Source organism: Eublepharis macularius, chromosome 11 (genome assembly GCF_028583425.1).
Source record: "Eublepharis macularius isolate TG4126 chromosome 11, MPM_Emac_v1.0, whole genome shotgun sequence".
Taxonomy (NCBI): Eukaryota; Metazoa; Chordata; class Lepidosauria; order Squamata; family Eublepharidae; genus Eublepharis; species Eublepharis macularius.
Genome location: NC_072800.1, coordinates 87,781,732 through 87,799,186, shown reverse-complemented (window position 1 = coordinate 87,799,186; position 17,455 = coordinate 87,781,732). Strand labels below are relative to the sequence as shown.

The 17,455-nt window shown below is 42.2% G+C and overlaps 1 protein-coding gene across 4 annotated transcripts in view; it reads left to right on the top strand.

Moving 5' to 3' along the window:
• The window catches only part of CTDSPL (CTD small phosphatase like), a 79,530-nt gene extending 62,301 nt beyond the window's left edge, over window positions 1–17,229 (top strand). For all 4 annotated transcript variants that reach the window (XM_054990879.1, XM_054990880.1, XM_054990877.1 and 1 more), the window contains 5 exons: window positions 601–702; window positions 3,577–3,633; window positions 7,346–7,438; window positions 12,683–12,868; window positions 14,638–17,229. In XM_054990879.1, coding sequence (XP_054846854.1) covers window positions 601–702; window positions 3,577–3,633; window positions 7,346–7,438; window positions 12,683–12,868; window positions 14,638–14,763 — 564 coding nt within the window. In that variant the 3' untranslated portion in view covers window positions 14,764–17,229. The remainder of the gene's footprint in view (window positions 1–600; window positions 703–3,576; window positions 3,634–7,345; window positions 7,439–12,682; window positions 12,869–14,637) is intronic.
• Window positions 17,230–17,455: the final 226 nt, after the last annotated feature.

The following is a 17,455-nucleotide window of genomic DNA, read 5'->3' as shown; positions in this document are numbered from 1 at the left end:
AACAATTAGAACATAGAGCTGGAAGGAGGGAGGGGTCACTGAGGTAACGCCAAATGAAACAAAAATGTCCTCACTCATTGGTGGAAGACACCAATTAGAGGGAGACAGATGAATCTCCCTGCGGGAAGAGATCCAAAGTTTCATGCTGTGATCAAGAAGGCCTTCTCCCGGGTTGCCACCCGGCTGATCTTAGAAGGCAGGGGCACCCAAAGCAAGGCCTCAGAAGGACACCATATTGGTTGGGTAGGTTCGTGAGTAAGCAGTCCTTCAGATACTCTGGTCTTAAGTGTTTTAAAGGTCAACACTAGCACATTGAATTGGGTATGGAAACAGATTGGGAAACAGTGTAGGTAAGTCCAGGCTCCCTGTGACCCACACCAGTCAACATACTGGCTAAAGCATTCTGTGTGTTTCCCAACACTTTTCACATTGAGACTAATATACAGTACTTTATGTATGAAGTACCTAAAAGTTGATGCTACCTAAACCAGCCATAGCTACTTTGAGCGCATGTTTGTGTCGCTCTTTGTTGCAGATTACTACTACAGCAGCCCTAGTGGCGATGTACCTCTCATGGTGTTCCTGTGTTTTCTATTTAAGCCACCAGCTAAATACCTCCTGCCAGAAATGACAATATCGGATTATGGAAAGAAATGTGTGGTCATTGATCTAGATGAAACACTAGTGCACAGTTCATTTAAGGTATGTATACTACTCGCTGATACAACTAGCAGAATGCATGCATAGACTATGATTGTCAGGGGCGGCGGACCGTCTTTCAGAGCTTCCCAATCCTTATCGTCTTTTTACAAGATTGGTTCATTGTATAGACATTAGAACTCCATAGCAGGTGCAGTTGTTAAAAAGAATGAGGCCTGTTCAGAGCCCCTTGACAGCTGTTTTGCCTGCTAAGAGTTGGTTCTTATATGTATGGCAATCACCTGATGACTGCAGCATCAACTGACAAATTATGCCTGTGAAGAATCCATCACCCAACTTCTCAGTTCTCACAAGCTGTACTTTTCAATAGGGCCAGTTTGTACATTAAGCAGTTCACCATTGATAGTGGGATAACTGGATGATTAAGTGATGGGAATTCAGGTAATATACATGCACCTGTGAACCAGCCAGTAGACTTTCCAGTAAATGCAGATGCATAAGGCACTTCTGAATTCTCCTTCCAGACACCCAAAGATGAATGGGTTGGACCCCACTAATACGTTCTACTAACAGTGGCACCTTCCTCTTCTGTTAGCGGTAGACTACTTGTACCAGAGGAAGGTATTGCTGTTAGAAAATGGATCTTCAGGATCCAGCCCCGAGTCTCTTAATCAGCACTGGGAAAAGGCTGAAATGTTCCCAGGACTCTACCTGGTCTCTCGCCTGTAACTGACATTTTGATTTCGTGGCTAATGCTATTTCTTTCAATCACATTTCATAGCGTTAAGATTACAGTGGAGTTCCTTAATGTTGGGGTTTTGGGGGGTCTGGTTTTGGAAAGACTGTATGTTTGCCGTGTGTAGTATTGCATAGTCAAACATTTATGGTTCCTTCATAGTACCCATTTCATGCATCTCTTTGTTGCATGATGCAGTGGACTCTGTCACGGTGAGATTTCTAACGTCTGTTGACATTCCTAAAAAATAAATTCACTTAAACTGTGTTTGTGGAATGAAGCTTTGTGTTAAAGATTGATTTAAAGGTAGGTTTTTTACGGGAGTGGAAGGGATGAGTATTTTAACCATTCAAGTAGAAATTCGCATCACTGATTAATGCAGTATAGAATAGATGCTTGGTGGTGAAGTCATTGTTTTAGATAGTATAGTATATACTATACTATACTATACTCTTCTTTAAAAAGAAATTTCTTCCAAGAATTTTATTTTGTAAGCCACCTCTTGCAGGTTCCTAGAGGAGGCATAAAAATCTCTAAGTAAATGTTACAAATAATTTGTTTCATAAAGTTGTGTGTGGATTTTTAATTTTTTTAAAATTTATGTTGTGTGTAGTCTGCTTTTCTCACTGAGGCTCAAGGTGAATTACACACTGTAAGATTATAAATGACCCTATCCTCCCTGAGAATGGAGGAATAAAATGAAACTGTACATTTTAAGTAACTTGAATCCTGTTCAACCCTGTAAATATTGAGATGAGTTTCTCCTGTAGAGCCCCTCATCCTTATTTGTACTGGACTCTTCCTTTATCTATGCTTTGCGGGAGCACACTTTGTATAACTAGAGTACTTAACTGAGTGGTTAGTTTTTTTTCCCTACAACAGAAACCTCTATTAATTCCAAACATACAGAATTAGATTTGTGGGACTTTGGGGGAAGGACAACCATCCTGTTTTTTCCTGTTTAATAGAAGAACTTCTGGAATTATTGGAAACTTGTTTTGAGCCTTTTGGAAAGAGAGAACAGCAAGTTTTGCTGCTTTGGGTGATTTGGGAGCAGAAAAGCAGCATACAAATAAGTCAAAGAATGCATCTTTGCTCGCTGTTTTTCCAGAAAATGCCCAGGAGCAGCTGCTGATATAGTCTGTACCTCCTACCAGTAGTATGCTTTACTACGCTGTTTAGAAAAGTAGTTTCACATCTAATGAGTTACTCCATTTCTCTGTAAGGTTAATAGAAGCCACAAGCGAATCCTCTTACCAAGACATCAGGGTGGAGCCACAGTGTTCCTTGTGACTTAGACTTGCCGATGAAAAAAATTCACATGTGGCTCAGTGATGGGGGGAACGGGTTGCAGCCCTCATCGGCCTTACTCAGAGAGAAAGAGAGTCTCTCTGTCTAGCTAATCCACACAGCAGGCTGAAGGCCTTCTTTGAGGACAACTGTAAGTGAGACAAGGAAGGGCTAGGGATCTCCATCTAGTGGAGGAAAGCAGCAGCCCTTCCTTGCCGCTATGAATTCAAGAATGGGAATTTGAAAGCTGCTGTTTGCAGGCTGTAAAGTTGAAGGCACGTATATGTTTGCTTAATGAATTTGGGTATGTGTGTCTATTAGAAAGGAAAACCAAAAAGAGTCCAGTAGCACCTTTAAGACTAACCAATTTTATTGTAGCATAAGCTTTCGAGAACCACAGCTCTCTTCGTCAGATGCGTTTCCTTCTGCCCTCCATGCATCTGACGAAGAGAGCTGTGGCTCTCGAAAGCTTATGCTACAATAAAATTGGTTAGTCTTAAAGGTGCTACCGGACTCTTTTTGATTTTGCTACTACAGACTAACACGGCTAACTCCTCTGGATCTATGACTATTAGAAAGGAGGTAGTAAGGAGGTAGTGTTTGAACTGGATGACCTTCCTGCTCTTGGGGGTTAGAAAAGAGGTTATCTTAGATGGCTCTTTGGTTATCTTGAAAGAGTTTTCTGTGTTGGTTTATTTATATAATCTTCATATGTTGCTTTTCCTTTCTACAGAAATAAGTGATTATCGAGATCAAACTTCTGCAGGCTTCCGGGGGGGCGGGGGGCGGAATCGACCTCTTGCATTTTCCTCTGGTTCTCGTGTTGTGCTTGCCATCATATGAATTGTTCTTCTTTTCTAAAGGTGATCTCTTTTTCTCTTCGCCCCCAGCCAATCAGCAATGCTGACTTCATTGTTCCTGTTGAAATTGATGGAACTATACATCAGGTGAGTGTGGTCACTCCATTTGCCATTTGTTCTACATGCTAAAAGATTTGCCAGCTGTTTTTCTTGTCTGCATGTTTCACGGGAAGTTTGACATGTCTGTGTGTTCCTGTGCAGCACCACTTTTGTCCTATGTCTGGAAATTTTCAAAAGTGGTTGTTTGAGGTCGTAAGTAGGGACATCCACCTAACAATGCTTCAAAGGGCTGTAGGGAGGCAATATTTATGTCACCAAGCTCACTGCTGTGGCAGGTTGATATTCACCTCTGAAAAGGTTGGGCACCTCGAGAGCTGTGTTGAATTAAACGAACACTGGTTTATTTCCTACCACTGTGTTCAGTGAAGCAAAAGCTTCAAGCTTTGCTAATACTATGATGAGGTTTTAGCTGACAAAAAGTACCACGTCATCAGGTATCTCCAAAATGAATTATTAACTGAATATGTAAATAGTTACCGATATTACCAGAGGGGAAAAATTATACACATAATATCAGTTTGTTAAAAAGAGGATGTTATATGGCACTGCATATAAGACAAGCAGCTTGCTGGTAAGTGGTAATTAAAAGAAGCTGACTTGCTACGACACACTTCATTCTGTGATTCCATTGAGAACTCCAGTGTGTGCACTCTTGTCTGGGTAACCGAGTCATGTTCCAAAATCTCTGCCTTTGGCATTTGTGGCAGACACAAACTCAGTTCTTCTAAAGTATTTTTCTGGAAAGAATAATTTAGGTATGAGTGTGTGCCAAACAATTTTTGCAGCAAAAAAACAAATTTTAAGAATTTAGTTCCTTTTCAATTAACTTGTTTCCTGTGTGTCTCCTTTATAAAATGTATTTCAGTAGTTAATTTTAAATCAAAGGTGAATTCCTTTCAGTGAACATGCAGTGCTTGAAGCATTGTGGTTGAACAGAATCAGATTTCTGTGCCAATGATACTGTTTTCTGTCATTCAAAATGTAAACCTTGGTTGTGTAATTCAGTTGTATTGCATTGCGGTTTGGTGCAACGCTCATCTTTATTTCATGTGGCCTGTTTTTGAGATCATATCTATATTTTTTTTGCTTAGTTGATTGATGCATTTTATTTGTCAGAATCTTAGAGCCAAATGTCAGTGTTTAAGCGCTCCCTGTAAGATGTTGCATCGCACTCTTCAGAGTTTGATTCCTGCATGGTATATTCTTCGGAATTTAATCTTGGTGGTTCTCTCCTAGGTAATTTCAGTTGGGTTGGGAAGGAGTCTGCAATTCTCAGATATTTCACTAGTTCTTTGATGGAAGCCATAACAGTTAAAAGTGTATAAAAACAATTTAGGCCTGTAACTGATATGACTTGAGATGCTTACCATCCACAAATTCCACCCATAAATTCCAGTTTTTATTTATCTTTGTTCTCTCTGTCGAATTGATTATCATGTAAAGAGGCAAAAGAGACAAGCAGAAGCAAGATTGTACAATATAAAGAGAAGGGCCCTTTTTGTACTTAGCACATTTCCTTAGTGCTCCAAAGATTACGTGGTGGTGATTCTTGGTGATGATTTATTTAGCCTCTGTCAGAGACAGTCTCAGTTTTCTTAAACTGACACGCAGATGCACACTGCCAGGGTTCTTGGGCAAGCTGAGTGCCTATGCATTGTCTGTGCAAAAGCTTCAGTTTCTTCTCCAGCTCCGTGGCAAGCCCACTCACGACTGAATGATGTGTCCCTATGCATGCACAAACATCAGCTGGAACGCAGTTCCGGCACCTCTCGAAAGTAATCACGTGTCTGGTGGCCCCACCTCCGGATCCCATTTCCTCCCCACCCGCAGCCCAAGGCACCTGACTTGCTGAGCCTCAACTGTGGCAAAACAGGAGCGGGCCCCGCACATGTGGTGCCAAGGGTGCCACCTCCTGCCAGGAGTTGCCCCGGGTGCTGGCAACCCACTCTGCGCCACTGAGTTCCACCACCTCTTTCCCCAGAAAAAAAGCCCTATACAGAGTAACCCATTGGCGGTTGTACCACTCAATTAATATATGAATAGACTACAGTTACTTGCACATGCAGTTATTTGGTGCTCAGGATGATTTGGGAAAAAGCCACCACGCTTTGTGCTGGCGTTATAATGTGCATTATGTAACTGTGTGGCTGTGAGCAATAGCCAGCAGTCCTGGGCTTCATATTGAACAGCAACACTCCTTGGAACGTGTTAAGAGCCTGTTTATTTACACAGCATGTGCGTACAGTTGTTCATTTTTAGAAAATGTCGGAGGGAGGGAGTGGCACCTAAAAGAAGTAACGCTTGATTTAAAAGTTGTGTACGTGAATTGATTGCATGATGATACTTAACATACATTCTTTTTTAAGAGGCGTTATTCAAACTGCTCTTCTGGAAGAGGCTGTTGACCTAGTTCAAGTAATCCAGGATAGGCTATGTGCATTCTTAATGGCCTATCCTTAATTACTTGCACTGGGAGGGAGCCACCACACCATGAATGGGACTCCAGCAGACTTGAGAGTCTACGTGTCTTCTCCAACTTCTTATAGCAAGAGGGCTCACAACTAGAGGATTTAGGGTAAACAAGTGCTAAGGGTGCATTTACGTGCCTTGTAATTTTTTTTCCCCAGAGGATGTCAACATTTTGGAACAAAGATTAGGCACAAGAATAAATGTTGCATTAGGGTATACGTTGTAATGCATTTAATTTGTTTTTCCAATTGTAAAACCATCTTAAAAATTGTTTAATTGAAGTAATTGTGCAGCTTAATACAAATGTATTTTTGTCTACAACCATAAGAATTAGAAACACAGGATATGAGTCCGGTGGTACCTTAGAGACTGGCAAGATTTTCAGAGTAGAAGCTTTCGAGAGTCAGAGCTCCCTTCTTCAGACCCACCTAAACTAAGGACTAGAAATTTGACATGAAGTGTCGGGATTATGCAGGTCTTATGTAAGAAGCCAGGCAGGTTGCTCAAAGGCATTTTTGCCACCCAATCCACATGGCCCATATAACTTTTGTGCCTTCCTGGGAAGTCTTTGCAGCAGAAAGAGATGGGCAGTAAAATAACCCATGAGGTAAACAAACACAGCCTGCTAACTAAAGATGCCAGGTAGGGGAGGGGGAGAATAACATGGGCTGTTAAATGTAGGAGGGTTTTTTGTGATCTCTGGGAAGTATTCCACTCTGGCACTCTTTTCTACACAAGCAGGCCTAGCAACAGGTTCCCACAGAAAGTGAATTTAGAGGTTCACTAGGGCAGTTAACAGCCGTTCTTGCAAATGAGTCTTTTTAGTTCTGTGTTTTGGTTGATCTTGCTCAAATCATCTGCAGCCTTTGTTTTTGTTAGAAAAAGGTATCCATTAACAGTGGCAGTTTTCAAGGAATTGTTCATTATCAAGAAGCATTCGGTGATCACACCTTTCCTGAATTCTCTTGGCTTCGGTATGCAAAACAGTGAAGTCCAATTAGGAACTGATCCTCACTTAAAAGGAAAACACAACATCTGTATTTGATCTATTTATGATTCCTGTTGCTGTCCTTTGTGTTCCTTCTATCCAGACGTTCTAGGTGTGCCGTATTGAAGGTAATCTCATCCTCTTGGACCCATCTTCTAAGCCTCTCTTGAGTGCAGACTATTCCCACAATCTCCAATCGTAGCAATGCCTCAGTGTTTTTTAAATGCTTAGCTTTTGCTCAGACTCACCTGTTTTTTCTTTTCCATCCTTCCCTTCATGTAGGTTTATGTATTAAAACGACCACATGTGGATGAGTTCCTCCAGAGGATGGGAGAGCTCTATGAATGTGTGCTATTCACAGCCAGTCTAGCAAAGGTAAGGTTGCTTAGAGTCTCTCTTTGCTTTAGTAGGTTTGCTTCCCTTTAGGTGCCCCAAGATTGACTAAAGGAAGCTTACGACTTCAGGAGTTTAGGTCTGCTGGTTCTGTCATGATTATTACTTAGCAATATGGACCAGTTGGCTCGGTTGAGAACTAATTCTATATGAACTAGCCTGGGAGATCTTTGGGCTTGCATGCTCCCTGTTCCCTTCTCTCCCCTCATGCAGAGCCCACAGATTAGCTTTTTTAATGGTTCACAGCAACGTACTGTTCACCTTTATAGCTCGAACTAGCAAAGTATAGCTTACACTTCCACTGTAACCCAAATTCCAAACCTAGGTTTATTCTCAGTTAGGAATCATGGTTTTATAAACCATGTAGTTGGATCCTGCATATTCTTTTTTTTTTAGTGGAGGCACTTTCCTCTAGTGGACGGAATCTTCCCCTCTGTCCTGCAGTAGAGAATACTGCTCCTGTCAGAGGAAAGTGCCTCTACTAATAGAACTAATCCGTGGAATCTGACCCCATAGTTCAGACGTAACAGCAAAATAATGGTCCTCTACAAAAGGTGTGCCAAGGGGAGGGGGGAGGATGGAGCAAACTAATCTGAGGACCCCCCCAGGCTCATTCATGTAGAGGCACAAACCGTGGTTTACCATTTTGTCTGAACCAAGCCAGGATTGTGTTACAGAGTCAGTCCTCAGAATTGTGGAGCAAATGCCTAAAAGCATCGGAAGATCCATAGTCCAGGAATGAATGGGCCCTGGAACATCGCTGTGTTTAGCAGTCATGTCTCTCTAATATAGGTAGCCTTTTCCGTGTTGCCCAAAGTATTCTTCAAGGACCTCTTAGTTGGGCTTTCTTTACAGGTAGATTCAAATACGGAGAAAATAATTATCTTAATCTTCCCCCTTCTTCTTCTGCTTCTTTATCTGGCAGTGTATACTTTTGTCTGCTAGTGTGTGGGTAAGTGTTTCCATGGTAACAATATCACATATGGGCCTGTCTCATAATGTAGCCTCCATGTTTTTGCTTGTGATTCCAATATGAAAGGCTTTTTGGTTACCATGGTTTAGAGGGGCAGGAAAGAATGGGAATAAATAGCTTATTGCATAAGGCAGTATATTCAAGCTGGCACGAGTAAAATACATTCATTATAATGTAACGGCAGCATTTTTACTAAGAAGACCGAAGCAGACTTTTAAAAGAATACATATAGCATTCTTAACCAAATGGCATTTTATTATTTACGTATAGTGCTTGTAAAGTTTGATGATGATAACAACATATGTGATATTCGGAGGGAGGGGATGTTGGTATTTTGTGCCCCGTGAGTTGTAGAAATAGTGCCTCATCTGGCAAGCTCCACAGTAGACGTAGCTGTCTTAGTCCCGTGATGTTTTCAGTGGTGATTGTAGTGATGATTTAGATGTACAACCTGCAGACAGCAGCAGAAATGAATCTGAATGTTTTCTTTGGTAGAGAACGGAGTCACATATTTGCTAACTTTACAACATTGGAGAAATCAGGGGTCGGAAAAGCATGTCTCTCTTAGCAGATGGAGAGCTCAAGCAGCCTATCTGCAACTAGACAATGTACCTCCTGAGTCATTAGAGAAGAGAGTGTCTTGCTTGCAACAGGCACAGGGCGCACATACAGTGCTTCTGCAAAGCAGACGTTCCATTTCCTGGCTGCAGGTAATCCAGTTCTGTTGGGCCAAGTTTATGGGGCGGGGTGCTGGCTGGCAGGGAGACGAGCTTTTTAAAATTTGAGCCTTGTATTTGATAACCGTGTTTTCAACTCTGCATCCAAACCGATTTACCATTCAAAACGTTGCTGCTAAAGAATATTTCAGTTAAAGTGGTGTGTGGTCAAGATGGATACGAATGCTGTTTGTTTCGAGGAAAATACTCTTGTGCCCTTGGAATAACTACACCATGCACTTGCAGGGACTGCATCTACTCCCAACATTTGGGATGAGGAAGATAAGATTAGCTCATTCCTCCCTCTTCCTCCAATAGCTTTAGTATGCTGAACAATAACCAGTGAAGAATGGTCACCCCACTGTCGTCTTATGCTGCCTGCCAAGTCCCCTTCCAGCATGGGAGGGGCATCAGTGGTTCAGGAGACGAGGGCTGGGCTCTGCACTTGACAAGAAAGTGTTTTTTGTGAGCTAGGGGCGGAGCTTACTATGGACCAAGAGAGGAACCAGTGTTTGTCTTTACACTTAGCCCAAAATTATACTGTAGATTTCCATATCCTATACATATTTGACTCTAAATCCATTACGTCATAATGGCTATGTCTACCTTTTAAGATGATCCCACCACCTTGAGCAGGTGAAGATCTGTTTGAAATTTCATCTGCAGGAAGGTCTTTTGGGACACGATTAGGACACAAACTAACTATCTGCTCTGCTGCATTCCTAAATTTGAAATGTGATTTCAGACCATGCTACATTTTTACAGGCTTTTTAATGCTGCTGACTAGAAGTGGGCACAAACCGTGAAAATACCGACCCGTGCGCTTTGTGGTTTGTCATGTTTCATGAACCACAAAATTTCACAAACTTGCCCCAGTTCACTAACCGGTTCGTTTGGTTTGTGAGAACATCACTTCTGGGGCAGCAGAAGGTCACTTTCTGGACTGCAGAAAGCCCATTCCCCCCCCCCCATTGCCTAGGAAACTGATTGATCAGCACCAGGCTGTCTGTAGTGACGAACCAAACAAACCAGCCTAAAGTTCATGGCGGTTCGTCAGAAATGGGCTCTGACAAACCACCTGTTTGCAAACCAGGAACCAGCCCAGTTCGTGACGAATTTTGGTTAGTATTTCGGTTCATGCCTGCCTCTACTGCTGACCACTTTGAGAGCCTAGAGTTAACTTCATCCAGTGGAATCTAAATATCAAAATTCCCCCACGAAACTTGTTCAGGACTTGTTAAGAAGGCCCCAGCTATAGACGTGTCTGTGTCATTGTTTAGCTCCTTGGTAGTGCACAAACAGTCTTCAAACAGTGTTCTGTCAGAAGCTGTTCTTGCTGTTCTGCCTCTTGTGTGAGAGACCAAGAATGTGAACATGTTTGTCTGACACAGACGCTTGCACTAGAAATAGCATCAAACCAAGTTTAGAGGGGTCGTTTCTCAGAGATGCCGTGAAATTAGAAGGATGGCTCATTTCCCAAAATGAGGCCTCGTACCACACCTCAAGGCAAAATAGGACTCATCTAAATTATTGTGAAAGTTGTTCATGTTGATGATCCACCATGTAACCCAACAGATCCATTTGAGCGTGGGTTCCTATCCTCTTAGAATGGAAATTCTGTTTAAGAACTTGCTAGAACTATGGCTAGCTGTCTATGGAGTACAGCTACCCAACTTGTAGATGTTGCACATTTTTTTCATCTGTCATTGAGAAATTTTATATTCCTGCTCACTGCAAACTTCAACATCACTTTGTGAAGAAATGCCATAATTTTCTAGACAGAGTTGGCTTCTCTCACCAATGACTTTGGATCTGGGCTTGGCATAAGGAGAGTTGAGAACTGGCAGTATGACTGTGTAGCTATCCTGTATTACGTTTTTGTTGAGAATGAATTGGCAAGATTGCCTGGCTCACCAATGGAGCATAGCTATAAGATGGCTGGGTTAAACTGAGCCATGAAACTAATTCCCCAAGTGGGTAGTGGGGGGAGTTAGCAGCACCCTTTCACCCTCCCCCATTGTCGATAGCCAACTGCTTTGGGGGGAACTAAGGTGAGTTTAGATCATAGTTTTTAATATAGTATGGAAGATAGCTATTAAATTCTACTACGCTTGGATCTCACAGTGTGCAAGCAGAAACATAAATGGATTTTTCACCGTTCCGCTTGCACATTGTGAAATACTTATATTGTGCAATTGTGCAATGCGCATTGTGCAATACTTATATATTTCACAAGTGGAAATGTAAGTGGGGATACAGTAAGTCTGACTTAGCGTAAGCATCCTTTTTCTTAGTGTTTCCTCTTGTGCAAGAGTTCTAGCGCAAGCGGAAATCTCCCCCTGGATCAAGCCTAGTTAGTCAGGCCATCTAGCCCAATATTATTTTATATTGCTGAGCAGTGGGCTCCTCTCCTTGATTCTTTCTTTGGAGAAATGTACGTGGGAAATGTTGTTAAACAGGTATTTTGTTGCTCTTGTTCCTAAATCTAAAAAATGTTATTCTAGAGTGGTAGCTGTGTTAGTGTGTTGTAGCAAAATTAAACAGGAGTCCACTAGCATTTTAAAGACTGACAACCTCTATTCCAGTGTAAGCTTTCACGAGTCAGAGCGCACTTCATCAGATGCATAGAGTATCCATTCCACGCATGTAAATGTATATGTAAAATTCATGAAAGAGAAAGGGGTAGATAGAGGGGTGAAGCTGCGAGGACAAGGCAGCATAAAATAAGCATCTCCCTCACCCTTCTCTTGCTCAGATTCGTCATAGAAGTTTAGCTGCTTGGGATGGGATCTATGCGGAACAAGCTCTGGCACCCGAGAGATTATGCTGGAATACATTTTGTTAAGTGCTAGTGGGCTCTGAAAAATTCATGCGTATTTTCCAGTTCCAGTGTGACTACTCCCTTTTTGTATTCCTCCCTTCCGTGAAGTGTTGTGACATGAAAGGTTACTGGGTCGGAGGGTTCGTCTTTCATCTTTGACTCTTCTTGGTAAATCTGGCCCTTAAATATGTTTGGACCAGGCATATATCTGGTCTATTTGTATGATTAGGAAATCTGAATAACTACCCCTTGTGCTGACCCCAGATACCTTCCCTTGTCAGCAAACCACGACGACTCATGAAAGTATTCTAAATGAATGTTCAGTGCTTAGCCAAGTTGTTAAGTGTGTTTTTTTTTTAAAAACTCGTCCATTGTGGCCTATGTGCATTTGTGCATTCCAGTGACTGTCTCTGTGGGCGAAGTTTTGTAGCATCTCATGCAGGCAAATTGCAGAAGGGTACTTGCCCCATGTTTTCCCTCATGTGCAGAGCATTGAAAAGCCTTCTCCATGGAGACAGAAGGGAAGGAGTAACTCCCATCCCTCTCAGAGCGGCAGAAGGTTTCGAGTGCCGCCTGTGTGGGTGCTTAATAAAAGTATCATTGTAGCTTTATCTGTAACGGGAGGGGAGTAACATCTACACTGTAAAGGTGTGCTAATTTCTCTCACCAAAATGGAAGTGAGATACGTCTTAATCCTTTAATGTCTTTTATCTAAGTATGCAGACCCAGTGGCAGACCTGTTGGATCGCTGGGGTGTGTTCAGGGCACGACTCTTCAGAGAATCCTGCGTTTTCCACAGAGGAAATTACGTGAAGGACCTCAGCCGCCTGGGGCGAGAGTTGAGCAAAGTTATTATAGTTGATAACTCCCCTGCATCTTACATCTTCCATCCTGAAAATGCAGTGAGTAATAGTAGTCGCAGTACATAGAGTAACTCTTTTTCTCCGGGCTTGTGTATTCAGGTGCTTTACTGACTTTTTGAAATGTGAAAATGCTCATACCTGTTAATGTAAGATGCAGTGTATTCATATCAGTGTTGAGAAGTGGTAGGAAATGCTCAGAAGCAAAGGTTTCTCTGTGGTGTCAGCATTTCCATGCTGCTTCCAAAGAGCCGATGATGATGAACAGGTTTGTTCTGGATTTTCAGTGCTCGCTAGGCCTAATTTAAACGCTAAGGCAAAAGAGTTTCACCATGTGACTTTGTATGGTCTTGGGCCTTGCTTAAAACTGTGCTACAGCCTGTGCGAAGCCGCTGACTTGGCACACCAGAGATCCGTAGCCCTTGCGAATCTTTGTGGATATAATATTGGCCTGCTAACTGAGTGCAGGTAAAATGAGACACTGAGCCTGTGGAAAGTCCCTTGGGAAACTTCTTTGACTCACCAGTCTCACATTTTAAATGACCTTGGTCAGTACTGATTAAGATTTTAAGCTGGATGTGTGTTGATGCCTAGAGTCTTGCACCCTTTTATGTACACATAATTGCCCAGACCATGCAAATATTTGAACAATAAATCAATGCTGCTAAAACTGAACCTTCCACTTTTCATGAACCACATCATATTAACCCTGGATAACCCCAAACTATGGTCTGTATGAGTGATTTTTTTTTGCAGGAAAGAGAAGGGGCCTGAAGGGGCCCATCAGAGGAGGAATTCTGTTTTTGGTGGTGCACTCTGATCTCCTTCTCATCCTTGCCGTTGCTCACAGCCAGTCCTCTTATCATTGCTGTGTGTCTTCCAAAGCTGAGGTGCAGCATTAGCGCAAGTTCTTAATTTTTGCCCTGGGAAGCTTTTTGTCAAATTGAGGAAGAGAGTGGGGTAAAAGGGAGGCACCTAGAACATTATGCAAAGTATCACAATTGGAAGAAAGGGAATCCTGTTTCTTCCTCTGTCCAGCAACCTGGGTACTAAAAGCCAGGCCTGATTTTCTAATTGTCTGTAGCCTCAACTTTATGCATGCACCCCAGTTGAAATACCTTTGAAATGTGAAAGCTTGAGAACTGGAAGTGGATGAACAAAACTCATACATGCATTATAGGTATTCAGTCTTTCAGACATGCTATCCTCAAGGGAGTTAGAAATTATGTTGCTTGAATGAAAGTTGGAATATGCAGAATTCTGTAGAAATTGCTGAAATCATGGAGCATCTGCTCCGTCTTACATAATGGACCAACTGTTCAACAGAACTGTATAGAGCATACCAAATGATTAGTTCTCAGAACAATGAATGAAATCTCAGGGAGACAGGATGGTATGCAAAAACAGTGTCTTGCAGCTTGAGAGCCAGTTTGGTGTAGTCGTTAAGAGCAGCAGGACTCTAATCTGGAGAGCTGGGTTTGATTCCCTACTCCTCCGCTTGAAGCCGGCTGGGTGACCTGGGGTCAGTCACAGCTTCTTGGAGCTCTCTCAGCCCCACCCACCACATATGGTGATTGTCGTGGGGATAATAACAACACACTTTGTAAACCACTCTGAGTGGGCATTAAGTTGTCCTGAAGGGTAGTATATAAATCGAATGTTATTATTGGTTTACTGCTTGTGAGTTAATAGGACTGATGGTGAATTAATTGAGGCTCCTGCAATAAGGTCTGTAGTAGCAACCACGTGCCAACTCTTCTCTTCCTAATAAAGACCTTTCCTGTAATGCTGTATTTCTGCTTCCGTTTTAGGTGCCTGTGCAGTCCTGGTTTGATGATATGACAGACACAGAATTGTTAGATCTTATTCCCTTCTTTGAAGGACTAAGCCAAGAGGAGGAGGTCTATACTATGCTTCATAAACTTTGCAACAGGTAGCCAATCAAACCAGACTCGCTGCTTCACGGCAGCCACTCCAGGACACACAATTTCATGCAGCTTCAAGGAGAGGCAGCTCTTGTCAAGAGTTGCGCTGCTCTCAGATCTTCCTCTTATATGCTGGACATGAAGGACAATCATGGATTGACTCTACTCAGTCTTGGGAATACCAATGCCGTAAGGTGATAGAACTACTTTTTTTAAAAAAAAATTAAAGAAGCTATTTTGAATGGGACAGTTTTAATGAATTTCGTAAATGGACACATTTTACAGAATCAGCTTTTTTTCTTAAAACATGCCAAAAAAAAAATTAAAAAGCTTGATGTTATTTCAGCAAGTCGACTTACCCCTTTCCTACTTTCCCTGCCCTGCTATGCAGACCATTTTGGCCCCCCAGCCCACCCCTGCTTATGGAGCAGTTGACCTGACTCTGAACTTTCTTTCTTCCATAATGAAGTGCCTTTTTGAATGTTGTTTTAAGATTAAAAAAAGACATTTTTGTATAAGGCATATTTCCAGACATCTTTTAGTCTTGTATTGTTTAAATGCTTTAAAGAAGACAAAGAAGAAAAAAGTTGGAAAACTTTTATAGAGCACTGTAATATATGGAAACAAGGAAAAAGTTGACGCAGGCGATGGGTTTTTCTGTCTCCATGATGACACTTGAGTTGTATTGGCTACGCTTATTTCATGTTGGAAAGTTTCCTGATTGTAGTAGGAAGAAATCATCGGGGCTATATACAGGTTGGTGGTACAGTTTGGATGATGCTTTGCACACAGTTTAGACATTTTTTGGCTAAACATGGAAAAATAGAATGGGTATACATAGTGGCAAGTACTTCTTCAGCACTTCGTAAGTGGGGGAATTACTGTCCTCGCTCACGCACAACTCCATGCATATTTTTGATGAGGCTGGTGGTGAAATAAGAGATGGAAGATAAATTGGTTTATTTGTCATTCATGCGTTCCTTCCTTAACAAAAGAGGTATTCGTCAAGAGATACGTTGAGCTTTCAGAAGCATGGGCCCAAGCCCTGCTGAAAGTAGTGCGGGAAATAACTCAAGATGTGAAACTTTGAAGCCATGGGAAAATGAAATGGGGGGGGGGCAATTGAAATATATGCAGTAGCTGTCAAACTTAATTTCACTTTTCTAAGCTAGTAAAGTTTCATGTTTACCTTGCTCTTGTCTACCCTCTGAGCCTTCACATCTCGAGAGAGAACACAACAGTGCTGCTGTGGTCTCACAGAACTCCCATTGTGATGGATGGGGCATGCCCAGAAGATGGTTCCCCTTTTATCGTGCCCCGTATCTCCTGTTTTATTACCTGCTGTGCTGTTGAAGGTTCAACAAATGGAGTTGAATCCAGACTGTTACCCCGTTCTTCGCCACAGTGCCTGTGCTGCCAAAACTTGTGTAAGCTGCAAAACACGGACAACAGATGAAATGCCAGTATGGTATCCGGTAGCTCGGTCAAATCTGACCTGCACATTTTCTTCCTCCTAAATTTGGGTCATGTGCCCTGATCTCAGTATATGATCTCAGTACTTTTGTGGTTTCAGGCTCCCCACCCCGGCCCTTTTAAAATTCCAGGGAACGATGACTGAAAGTTTCTTGTTGCCAAACATTTGTTGGCATCTAAGATGTAGGATTCAGTCGCTTCTTACTGTGGGATCATGGGAAGTTTTCTGTATCCATTAAGTTGCTCTCAGGATCAAAAAGCTTATTCCAAGATTCCTTATTCGGCCTCAGTTGCTTGGATGCCGCCTCTTGCAACTCATCCCAGTTCTTTCAGGGTAACAATATCAGTGTTGTCTTTGGCAATTTGCAGTGTTGAAAACATGCCCCTCTCAGCTTTGGTGTGGTGTGCCAAAGAGACCCACTCAGCAGCACAGTCCCCTTTGAAATGAGACCATTTTCCCTTCTCTGTGCACCAACTAAAATCTGTAGTTGCTCAGATCAGCCATATCGGACAGGATTTGTCCAAAAATGTTTGGTGCTGAAACCCAGAACACTGTCGAATGCTGAAATGGCTCCTTGCCACTGCTTGCCTTTTTTTTTTTCTGGATACAGCCGGTAGGAGCTGTGAGAAGCCGAAACAAATTTATAGTCCCCAGCTAAAAACATCTAAAAAGCAGCTTACCCCACCTTTGCATAAGAAGGGCAGGCAAGCCCACCCCGGTGTGAAATAACTTTTATCATAGGCATAGTAGAAAACAAACTTGCCACCCCATAATGCCGTTTCACTCAGTGTTTGCAGAGCTCTTACAGAGAGGGTACTGTATAAGCAAGAATGGTCGCATTAATCCCAAAACTTGCCCATCTCTACCCGGTTGCCATCTCATTTATCCACCACACGTTCTTAACTTTTGTACTGTATGTTCTGTTTTGCTAGAGATCCAGCATCATGGAGAACACCAATAACTAGAGTGCAATAGAAAAGAGTCCAGGAGCACCTTTAAGACTAACCGACTTTACTGTAGCATAAGCTTTCGAGAATCACAGCTCTCTTCATCAGATGCGCATCTGACGAAGAGAACTGCGGTTCTCGAAAGCTTATGCTACAGTAAAGTTGGTTAGTCTTAAAGGTGCTACTGGACTCTTTTCTATCTTGCTACTACAGACTAACATGGCTAACTCCTCTGGATCAATAGCTAGAGTGCATTTCCTTTTTGAAAAATTGCTTTAAGTAT